General features: G+C 49.4%; 1 protein-coding gene across 1 annotated transcript; it reads right to left on the bottom strand.

Moving 5' to 3' along the window:
- Positions 1-9,569: 9,569 nt before the first annotated feature.
- LOC125520288 (thaumatin-like protein) lies at positions 9,570-10,615 on the bottom strand (the record flags this gene model as incomplete). The annotated part of the gene is given in 1 exon segment (XM_048685170.1): positions 9,570-10,615. A coding segment is annotated over 1 exon segment (750 nt). The 3' UTR covers positions 9,570-9,846.
- Between the last annotated feature and the right edge of the window lie 1,642 nt (positions 10,616-12,257).

Here is a 12,257-nt window from a genome sequence, read left to right as displayed (position 1 = left end):
CCCGGACATGGGTCAGCTGGACGTCGTCGCGGACGTGTCGACGGCGAGGATGCGGGTCGGGCATCGTCGACAACAAATACTATATGCCGCAAAAGTAAAGTAACATTTTTTAAATGATGGATTGTGATGATTTCATATATGCAAATTCTAAACTTTATAACTAAAAATATAAGAAACTAAAAAAATATCGATCATCGTCTAACAATTTGAAATTAATCTAATTCATCTAGCTAGCTAAAACTAACATTTCCAAAATTTCTAACATTTCTATATAACTAACATTTCTATAACATTTGACATTATATATATTATAACTAACATTTCTATATACTATTTGACATTAATCTAATCTAATTAATTAATTCATCTAAAACTTTGTATGAAAAACAGAAAAACAGAAAAAGCTAAAAGCTAAAAACAGAAAAATTGTATGTGTGTGCGCGTGTAGTGTGTGTGTGTAGTGTGTGTGTGTGTGCATGTAGTGTGTGTGCGCGCGCGCGTGTGTGTGCGCTACGGTCGGCGCTGGCGCGCGGTGTGGCTTTGATCGATTGGAGGGAGGAGAGGGGCCGGGGGAGGGGCTCACAGCGCGCGCGGGCAAGGTCGAGGCGACGGCGACGGCGAGGCGAGGTCGATCCAAAGGCGACGGCGACGGCGAAGCGAGGGGATCGGCGACGGGCCGGTGCGGCGATCGGGACGGCGACGGGCCGGTGCGGCGACAGGCCGGCGACGGGGCCACCGCGGAGTCGACGGGGACGACGCGACGAGGACGGGGGCGTCGCGGAGTCGACGGGGACGGCGCGACAGGGGCGGCGACGGCGCGGGACGGGGCGGCGGCAGAGAGAAGTGGGAGATGAGAAACTGAAAAATTTCGAAGTGTTTCTTATATAGGGGACACCTTTAGTACCGGTTGGAGCCACCAACCGGTACTAAAGGCCTGTTTTGGCCAGGCCAAGCAGCGGGAAGCGACCCCCTTTAGTACCGGTTGGTGGCTCCAACCGCTACTAAAGGCCCCCCCTTTAGTACGGGTTGGTGTCACGAACCGGTACTAAAGGGGGGTGCGCTGCCAGGCGAGGGGCGCAAAGTTTAGTCCCACCTCGCCTAGCGAAGGGCAGCCGCACTGGTTTATAAACCCAGCCGCGGCTGCTCCTTCGAGCTCCTCTCTAATGCAGGCCTTCTGGGCCTACCTGTGCTGTGCTGCCTCGTGGGCCTACTGGGCCTTTGCGGGCCTGCATCCTGGCCCAACAACGGGTTGGGTTTCTAGTCGTATGCAGGCCGCTCTAGCCTAGTAGGCGGGCTTTTTTTAATGTTTTGCTTTATTTATTTTTGAGTTGTTTTTTTTGTATTTAGAGTTTCTTTGTGAATATTTTTGCTTTAGGTACAAAAAATTACAAACTTTCTGTTAGTGCCCGTAGTTTTCAAATTTGAATAGTTTAAATTTCGAATTATTTGAAATTAGTGTGAATCACTAGTTTGTGAATAACTTAACTTTAATAATCAGTAAATGCATGAAAGAATTTGTTTGCACATAAAATTTCTTCGCGTTTCAAATGCCAAAACACATAATTAACTACCCTAACTATTACATAGATTCCTTTCTGGGTGTGAAACACAGAAAAAAGTGATGATAGCTAGTGAAAGCCGATCACATCCCAGATCTTTGGGTGTGAAACTTTTTCTTCGCGTGTGTCCCTTTGCACCGTAACCATGGAAAATTTTCATCATTTAACGGGATGCTCGGGTCAATATTCACTGTGAATGGAGCAATTTCATCAAACTTTTCATAATCTTCTGACTTGTCTGTCTTGTCATCCACTCCCATAATGTTTCTCTTCCCAGAAAGAACTATGTGCCGCTTTGGCTCATCGTACGATGCATTCGCTTCCTTATCTTTTCTTTTTCTTGGCTTGGTAGACATGTCCTTCACATAGAAAACCTGTGCCACATCATTGGCTAGGACGAATGGTTCGTCTGCATACGCAAGATTGTTGAGATCCACTGTTGTCATTCCGTACTGCGGGTCTTCCGTTACCCCGCCTCGTGTCATATTGACCCATTTGCACCGAAACAAAGGGACCTTCAAACCACGTCGATAGTCAAGTTCCCATATGTCCTGTATATAACCATAATATGTTTCCTTTCCCATCTTGGTTTTTGCATCAAAGCGGACACCACTGTTTTGGTTGGTGCTCTTCTTATCTTGGGCGATCGTGTAAAATGTATTACCATTTATCTCGTACCCTTTGAAATTCATTATATTCGAAGATGGTAACTGGGACAGCAAGTACAGGTCATCTTCAATAGAGGTGTCATGCATGGTACGTGCTTGCAACCAGCTGGCGAAACTCCTGGTTTGTTCACGTGTAATCCAGTCATCAGACCACTCCGGGTGTTTGGAGCGTAGCAAATTCTTGTGTTCATCCATATACGGAGCCACCAAGGCGGAATTCTGTAGAACTGTGTAGTGTGCTTCAGTGAGAGAATGTCCGTCCATACATATTATTTGTTCCCCTCCTAGCGTGCCTTTTCCATCCAGTCTGCCCTTATGCCGCGATTCAGGAACACCAATCGGCTTAAGGTCAGGAATAAAGTCAATACAAAACTCAATGACCTCCTCATTTTGACGGCCCTTGGAGATGCTTCCTTCTGGCCTAGCACGGTTATGAACATATTTCTTTAAGACTCCCATGAACCTCTCAAAGGGGAACATATTGTGTAGAAATACAGGACCCAAAACGTTAATCTCTTCGCATAGGTGAACTAGGACGTGCGTCATGATGTTGAAGAAGGATGGTGGGAACACCAACTCGAAACTGATAAGACATTGCACCAAATCATTCTGTAACCTTGGTATGATTTCTGGATCGATTACCTTCTGAGAGATTGCATTGAGAAATGCACATAGCTTCACAATGGCTAATCGAACATTTTTCGGTAGAAGCCCCCTCAATGCAACCGGAAGCAGTTGCGTCATAATCATGTGGCAGTCATGAGACTTTAGGTTCTGGAACTTTTTCTCTGCCATGTTTATTATTCCCTTTATATTCGACGAGAAGCCAGACGGTACCTTAATACTGAGCAGGCATTCAAAGAAGATTTCCTTCTCTTCTTTGGTAAGAGCGTAGCTTGCATGACCCTGATGTATGCCGTCTTTTCCGTGCATACGTTGCTGGTCCTCCCGTGCCTCAGGTGTATCTTTTGTCTTCCCATACACGCCCAAGAAGCCAAGCAGGGTCACACAAAGATTCTTCGTCACATGCATCACGTCGATTGCGGAGCGGACCTCGAGGTCTTTCCAATAGGGCAGGTCCTAAAATATAGATTTCTTCTTCCACATGGGTGCGCGTCCGTCAGCGTCATTCGGAACAGGTTGTCCACCAGGACCCTTTCCAAAGACCACCTTCAAATCCTTGACCATATCATGTACATCAGCACCAGTACGGTGGCGAGGCTTCGTCCGGTGATCCGCCTCACCTTTGAAATGCTTGCCTTTCTTTCTTACGGGATGCCTGCTCGGAAGAAATCGACGATGTCCCAGGTACACATTCTTATTAGCCAAATATATACTGTCGGTATCGTCCAAACAGTGCGTGCATGCGCGGTATCCCTTGTTTGTCTGTCCTGAAAGGTTACTGAGAGCAGGCCAATCATTGATGGTCACGAACAGCAATGCCTTTAGGTCAAATTCTTCCCCCATGTGCTCATCCCACGCACGTACACCTGTTCCATTCCACAGTTGTAAGAGTTCTTCAACTAATGGCCTTAGGTACACATCAATGTCGTTGCCGGGTTGCTTAGGGCCTTGGATGAGCACTGGCATCATAATGAACTTCTGCTTCATGCACAACCAAGGAGGAAGGTTATACAAACATAGAGTCACAGGCCAGGTGCTATGGTTGCTGCTCTGCTCCTCAAAAGGATTAATGCCATCTGCGCTTAGACCAAACCATACGCTCCTTGCGTCATCTGCAAACTCCTTCCCGTACTTTCTTTCGATTTTTCTCCACTGCGACCCGTCAGCGGGTACTCTCAACTTTCCGTCTTTCTTACGGTCTTCTCTGTGCCATCGCATCGCCTTGGCATGCTCTTTGTTTTGGAACAAACGTTTCAACCGTGGTATTATAGGAGCATACCACATCACCTTGGCAGGAATCTTCTTCCTGGGGCGCCAGCCCTCGACATCACCAGGGTCATCGCGGCTAATCTTATAGCGCAATGCACCACATACCGGGCAAGCGTTCAAATCCTCGTACTCACCGCGGTAGAGGATGCAATCATTAGGGCATATGCATGTATCTTCTGCACCTCTAACCTAGAGGGCAGACTGCCTTCTTTGCTTCGTACGTACTCTCGGGCAATTCGTTGTCCTTTGGAAGCATATCCTTTATCATTACCAGCAACTTTCCAAATCCCTTGTCAGATACACCATTCTCTGCCTTCCATTGCAGCAATTCCAGTGTGGTGCCCAGCTTTTTCTTGTCACCTACGCAATTCGGGTACAACAATTTTTTGTGATCCTCTAACATGCGCTGCAACTTCTTCTTCTCCAAATCACTTGCACAGTTTCTCTTTGCATCAGCAATGGCCCGACCTAGATCATCAACGGGCTCATCTGATGCCTCTTCTTCAGCTTCTTCTCGCATTGCCGGCTCAGCTTCTTCCCGCATTACCGGCTCAGCTTCTTCCCCCATTGTTGTATCATCGTATTGAGGGAACCCATGGCCAGGATAGCTGTCGTCGTCCTCTTCTTCTTCATTGTCTTCCATCATAACCCCTCTTTCTCCGTGCTTGGTCCAAACATTATACTGGGGCATGAAACCGAACTTAAACAGGTGGACGTGAATGGTTCTTGACGTAGAGTAATTGTGACCATTCTTACAGCGAGCACATGGACAAGGCATAAAACCATCCGCCCGCTTGTTTGCCTCAGCCGCAAGCAGAAAAATATGCACGCCCTCAATGAACTGGGGAGAGCATCGGTCATCGTACATCCATTGCCGGCTCATCTTCATTACACAACACCGAATAGACCAAATTAATACAAGTTCATACAACACTTAAATGCAACAAACAAATAACTCTCTAGCTAAAGCATTTAAATGCAACAACAAATACGATCAAGATCGCAACTAAGGTAACAATGGATCCAACAGCATAATGATACCAAGCCTCACTATCGATGGCATATTTTCTAATCTTTCTAATCTTCAAGCGCATTTTCTCCATCTTGATCTTGTGATCATCGACGACATCGGCAACATGCAACTCCAATTCCATCTTCTCCCCCTCAATTCTTTTCAATTTTTCTTTCAAGTACTCGTTTTCTCTTTCAACTAAATTTAACCTCTCGACAATAGGGTCGGTTGGAATTTCCAGTTCACATACCTCCTAGAAAAAATTGCATATAAATCAAATACTAGCACATATATATATCCTCCCAAATTACTAAACTCACAAATTAATCACTATATAAAGCATTGCAAGAGCTAATCTAGCAATGAGAGATGAAAGGACAAAGTTGCTAACCTTTGTGATCATTTGAATGGATGGGGGCCTTCAAATCTTGACAAATTTTGGGCAAAATGTGTGATGAGCTCGAGAGGAAGAGGGGGAGAACAGAGAGGAGAGGGGAAAGGGGAAGAACAGAGCGAGCTCGGGTGGACGAAGGGTTTATGTAGGACGACCTTTAGTACCGGTTCGTGCCAAGAACCGGTACTAAAGGGGCTGGAGGGGCCCCAGTCTGACAACATCCTGCCACCACTCTCATTAGTACCGGTTCGTGGCATGAACCGGTGCTAAAGGTTCGCCACGAACCGGTACTAATGAAAACGACCCGGCTAGCCGTTGGAACCGGCACTAATACATTAGTGCCGGCTCAAATACAAACCGGCACTAATGTGCTTCACGTTTGACCCTTTTTCTACTAGTGTACATATATCACTAAAATATATTATGTTTCACTCAAAATATATTCCTTGAGCTGTTTTGATGAGGTGAGGGAGGGATGTGGTTGGTTTCAAGATAATGAGGGTTTTCTGCAAGCTGGAGCAGAGAAGTGGACTATTATTGCAAAAAAACACAGCTTATCTCACAGTCGTTAGATACAGATCTAAGGGTCAGAAATGACGGATGACAGACACACCATCATCACCAACTGAGTCTTTTAATAAAAGTAGAGAAACGAAAATCGAATTCTAAAAATGGAAGTAATTCACATCCATGAATTAACCATGTTGGGCATGGAGCTCAGTAGGCAAACCAGTTCAGATAATGGCTTACAGTCGGAAACATAATTTTTGAGCTCGAGCTCAAATGAGCTCAGTGAACAATAAATTCCAAAAAAAAATTGCATTGATAAAAGTTTTTAGTGCTTACAAATATTAATCAAAGAATCACATTTGTGGAACTCGTGGCAAAAAAAATAATATCAATGCCCCAAAAGTGTTATTTTTTAAAGCATTTTGAGGTCCTGATTTTTCTTTTGCACTACTTCCACGAATGTGACTTCACGCTGAAATTTTATAAGCACTTAAAACATTTGTCAAAGTCCATTATAAAAGAAATTCGGATTTATTCATTTATGATTATACTGTTCATCGCGAGCTCAAATGAGCTCCCGCGCAGAACATGACTTTCGCTTACAGTCAACATTCCATCCGTGTTTCTTTTTCTAGTGCTACTACGACTTGCTTAGGTCTATTGGCTCCATCTTTTGGGCACGAACTTCACCGGTTAGTTTGCCCTTGCCGTCGACACCGTAAAGTTTCGTGACAAATTGCTCGAACAATGGAGGGGCAATAGTAATGAATTGGAAAAAAGGGTAAACCCGTACTCAAACCATGCAATACACTCTGTGTTCCACGCAATAGAGTCCTTCGATGCAGATGTTGATGTTTCGAGGCGAGCGCTCGCCGGCCCACCGCCCGCAAGACGAGATCATGTGCTGCCTCCCTCTAGAGTTTGTCGATGGTAAGCTTCATACGTCCGGGCGAGCTGTCCGGTCACAATTTTTTAACCCAGATAAACCTTTTAAACGGTTTTTAAACGTTCGGGCTGACCGACATCTTACATATTCAACTTAAATATAGAACGAATATGGAAACACCCAAGTGTGTCCGGGCATGTCCGCCATATTAGACCCAACCGACGCCCATGTCGGACCCGACCCACCGGCCACAAGACGAGATCCTGTGACTATCTCCCCAATTTGTCCATGATCACTTCTTTAGAGCATCTTCAACATATGTGCTAGATAAGCCGTGCACCAGAAAAAAAGGGTATATAGCCGTGTGCACCGTCGAGAGTAGCGCTTCAGTAGCCGCGCTATAATCCCGTGCGCGGTAAACAAGGTTCAACGTGCTATGAAAAACTGCATTGCGCGCTGGATATTTGGTGTGCCTGCTCGCGCGTTGGGTATTTTGTGCCTGGAAAAGTTTCGGCGTCTGCTCCAGCTAAATTTTGCAGAGCCTGGAAAAGCAACCATCCTCCCACACGGGCTAAAACACTATTTCAACGCTGCAGTTTTTTCTAACATGCCGCGCTACCGTGTTTCTATTGGAGATGCTTTTACTAGTGTTCATTACATGACTGAGAAGTAGGAAGTGCGTAAGCAGATGGGGGAAGGTTTTCATCACACCCGATATAGGCACATGATCTTGCTACAGCGGGCATTACCACATTAGGGTGAATCGATCTAACCTACTCCTATATGCGAGCGGTCACGTCTATTCTAGATCGGCGTCAATGCGGATCGGCCGCTCTAGAGCGGTGACGTGGACAGCTGGCTTCAGGCGGGAAAATGTGCGGCCACGGGAGGGTTTTTTGGTAGGCAAGAGTAGTTAGGAGCGGGTATGGCAGGCCTGAACGCCCGCAAAGTCGTCTCCGGTTTTCGAGAGAAAGTACGTCTAGACCGACCTACAGACCGATACCGTCCCGCATTGAATTGCTAAACACTTTCGGACCACGCGGCTGAATGATTCGGATAATTGTGGGTGGTTTAAGGGTCCACGATGCGAGATGGCCTTTGAAGTCAACATTCCATCCTGCTTCTTTCTAGTGCTACTACGACTTGTTTAGGTCTGCTGGCTCCATCTTTTCGGGCACGACCTTCACCAGCTAGCCTGTTCTTGCCGTTGACACCGTAAAGTTCCGTGACAAATCGCTCGAAGAACGGAGGGGCAAAAGTAATTAGCTAGAGAAAAGTGCAACGTGCACAAAGTATAATAATAGACAGAGTGCAGGACCCATGCTGCCATGCACCGTGCAAAACAAAACACCCTGTGTTCCACACAACACAATACGAGCCCGTCCTTCGACGCGGATGTGGCCACGAGATCGTGTGCGGCCTCCCTCTAGAGTTTGTCCATCGCCGATGCATGCACCGCCCACGTGACTGTGAGAAGCGAGAAAGCGGAGGGGAAAAGGTTCCCGTCACGCCTGATCCAAGCACATGATCTTTGCTACGGTGATCGATCTAACCTACTCCTCTCTGCGTAGTTGTTGGATCTTGAAGCTGTGCTGCAGTAGTACGGACCACGTAACGCAACGGCTGCATTTCGCCTCCGAAAAAGCTCCGATCCGGTCACGTGCTTTTTCTCCAGACAACTCCTCTTCTTTTCAGCACCGCACCACCACCACGGTTTGTTCAAAAGCTAAACCAACCGCCGCGTGCGCCACGATTCAAACCAGTACCACCACCGCAACGATCACCTGTAACAAAGCGAGCGGGAGGACTACCACGGAGATCGCCGTGATCTCTGATGCGCAGGCAGTACGTGCAATGCAGGTGCGAGGCACGCAGCACTTTCAGGTTTGAACGGTAACATTTGGCAGTGGCTCCAGGGCTGTTCAAAATTGATGCGCCTGCTCCGGAAAGCGGAAAGCAGGCGAAAGCTGGAGTGATTGCCAGCCCGTCGGTCGCGACAGCTTTCAGCAGAGGATCCTATGATCGTCCATAACTGCGACGTGAATGCTGGAGTACACTCTACTGGCTGTAGCCGTGGACTCCGGTTGGTAGTAGAGGGCAGGCAGGAGTGAGCTTGAAATGAAATGAATGAGGTGAGCTTTTCTGCTCGTAAACTCTTTCGAGCTTCAGGTTCCAGAATATCTACAAACAAAGATGAATATGTATATTGGTATTTATTCAGCGTTTCACGGGAAATTTATACTAGTACTACGTCTTTGTGGGGGAGACTGTAGAAGAGTCGCTGCATTGAGGCGGAATCCAAGTATCCAACGAGCTTTTGCTCCATCCAGCCTCAGTTGCACCGGAGTACAAACTGGAGTGTGTTCCTCAAATCCTTCACGTCCTCGATTACGATGATGTTCCGTGACAAAAGCTCCCTCCCCTCCCTAGCTGCACGACGCCCCGTACGGACGACAGTCGTCTTCCCTTCACCCAAGGAGCAGTGCCCGCTGCTAAAAATGTTCAGATCTGAAGAGCACTTTTTAAAGTACAGCGATCAACCATTCAGATCTGAACGATCAAGAAATCACAATCCAAGATAGCAATGCAGGAAAAATGAATGAATATGCAAGCACGTACGAGGACAGAATCAACCGGGGAGCCCAGATGAAAAATATAAGTAGTTCGATCTGCATATACTGCCATTATACTACCATACTATTATACCCATCCATCCAGGCCTACCACGAACCATCACTGGTTCACTTCACTGCCACTACCACTACCACTATTGTTATTATCGATCCCGGCACTAACACAGGACGCAACGACAGCAAGAACCAAAGAACAACGCCGCAACAATGCCATGCACCGAGCACCGGCTCAACTGAAACAACAACATACTACCACTGTCTTCAGGTCTAGATCCGTGGCGGTGGCATGGTCTAGCGGCGGTGGGGGCAGAAGGTGACGACGTAGGAGGTGCCGGCGGCGCAGGTGAGGATGGAGGTCTTGTCGTCGTACGCGTAGGAGTACGCCTTGGGGCAGGCCCGCTTGAAGAGCCGCGAGTAGGTCGTCGGCTTGCACTGCTGCGGCCCGCCGAACTGCCCCGTGCAGCAGTACTCGGCGCTCCCGAACGCGGCGCATGCGCTGCGGCAGCCCACGACCCTGTTGCCGCCGCGGACGGCGAGCCCGGCGGGGCAGACGCTGTTGAGGTCGCTGACGCAGCCGGCGGGGAGGCAGTTGGCGCCGGACCCGTGGTAGGGCCGCATGTCGATGGCCACGTTGTAGCCGTCCACCAGGCTCACGTCGTAGAAGTCGAGCGCGGAGGCCGACGCGCCAAGCGTGATCTCCGCCAGCGTGGCCGGGGGCTCGCCGCCGGCGCCGTTGCAGTAGAGGGCGCCGCCGCAGTCGCCCGTGGCGCACTTGCCGCGGCCCGCCGCGTCGAAGCGGCACCCCTGCCGGCCCCACACGCGGCCCGACCAGCCGGCCGGGAGGCGGATGGAGGTGGCGCGGTTGGGGAGCAGCTGCAGCCCGCCGCGGGCCAGGATCTCCTTGCCGGCCCCCGGCTGGATGCCCGGCCACACCGTCTCGCCGCACTTGTTGTACAGCGCCAGCGTCGCCGCCGACGCGCCTCCCGCGAGCAGCAGGAGGAGCGACGCCGCGGCCACGAGGCCGGTGGTCACCGTCGCCATCTCCTGTGTGCGCTTCTTGGCCGCTTGCTCGCGCACTCGCTGCACTGGACTGGAGTGGAGTGGACAGTGGAGTGAGCTTGCGCAGAGGCTTGGAGTGATTTTGTGGGGTTCGTGGGGGGCGTATTTAATGAGGGTTTTGGGGGGTGAAAAAGTTGGATGGAGGGTGGGTTTTGGCTCCGAGTGAAAGGCTGGCTGTAAAGTCTGGGATCGGTCATCGATCAACCAACCATCATCAGCGGCACCTTTTGGCATGTGAGGTGGTACAGAGCGAGACCGGCGTAAAAAAATGTACTACTCCTACCAATCGTAAAAACGAGAAAATCTACTGCGAATGGAGAAACTGGTGAACGGGAGAAACTTTCGCCTTCACCGACATTTTTGGACGGGCGGTTCGCGGCGTTGCGCACAAGTGGAAAGATAGGATGGGCGGTGCACGCCGTTGCACGCAAAAATGGGAAGGTGATGCGGAGACGCGAGCGGCTGTGGCTTGCGTGCTGACAAAAACCATGTTTAATTCACAAAAAAAGAGAGACAAAAACCATGTTTGGACACGTTGTATTGAATGCATGCGCCACCATGCGCGTGAGCGTGCATGCGAGTTTGAGTGTTGTTGTCGCGGCCCTGCCCAGTGTTGGATTGATTGCTCCTGGACCGATCTGCCCGACTCCATTCTCCTGCGTACGAAGGGAGGGAGTGGCACTCTGGTCTGGTGCGGCCACGTGATGGATATGGCCAGCCCGGCCAGCTTGCGTCGCACCGCTCCACTGCTCCCACAAGCTCCTCTCCTTCACGGATCGGCGCATGCGACCGAGCTGGCAAGTCAACTCTACTCAGCCTACTCCTACCGGGACCAACGTCAAACAGGAACAAGACGCCCTTGTTTTGTTTTTTTTGCGAACGAACAAATGAGTTACGCTACAGTATTTCTGTATTTGACTCATGTACTACTACTACACGACCCGCAAAAAAAAGAATATGAGCTGTGTTTAATATACTCTCTCAACCCCTGGTGAGATCTGAAGGCATTCTCTCCCTCTCTTTTTCTGCCGCGAAGGGATCGTCCGGGACTGGGGCTGGGACTGGTCGCGTTGTGCGCCGAGCAGGTGAGAAGGGAGGAGCGCGACATGTGAATATGGTGTTGGGCGAACGGTCGTCCGGAGGCAAGCAGGTGGACGGGGAGCGCCGCAGAGATTCGGTGAATACGGTGTTGGGCGTCAGCGTGGACGTGGTTGTCGTATGCAGGCATGCCTCGCCCCGCGTGCAAGTGTCAGAAGATGGTGCATCGGGCTCGGGGGCAGAAAGAGATGTCTGCCGGTGCACGCGAGGGCGCCGTGTCGGTGGGACGCGCATCGTGGGCTATCTCCTAGAGTGAAGTCTACTTAGAATTGGTTTCTATCCTTCAATAATTCTATCCTATGAACAAAAGGAGGCCTTAAAGTTGTAGAGGAGGACGCAAATGAACCTCGACCTTCAAATCCCTAAAGTCGATACCCTGTACTCATCAATCCCATCAATCTAGACCCTGGATCCGTTTGGTAGATTGAGAAAAAGATGATCCTGCCTGGGATAAATCGCGATTCTCACTGACTAAGTTGGCCCACCCGTCATTTTCATCCTCTATCCCAACGCTCCCGCTCTCCTACGTTGGCACACACGGAAAG

The sequence above is a fragment of the Triticum urartu genome, chromosome 7 (genome assembly GCF_003073215.2).
Source record: "Triticum urartu cultivar G1812 chromosome 7, Tu2.1, whole genome shotgun sequence".
NCBI classification, from domain to species: Eukaryota; Viridiplantae; Streptophyta; class Magnoliopsida; order Poales; family Poaceae; genus Triticum; species Triticum urartu.
This window is presented reverse-complemented; position numbering and strand designations above follow the sequence as displayed.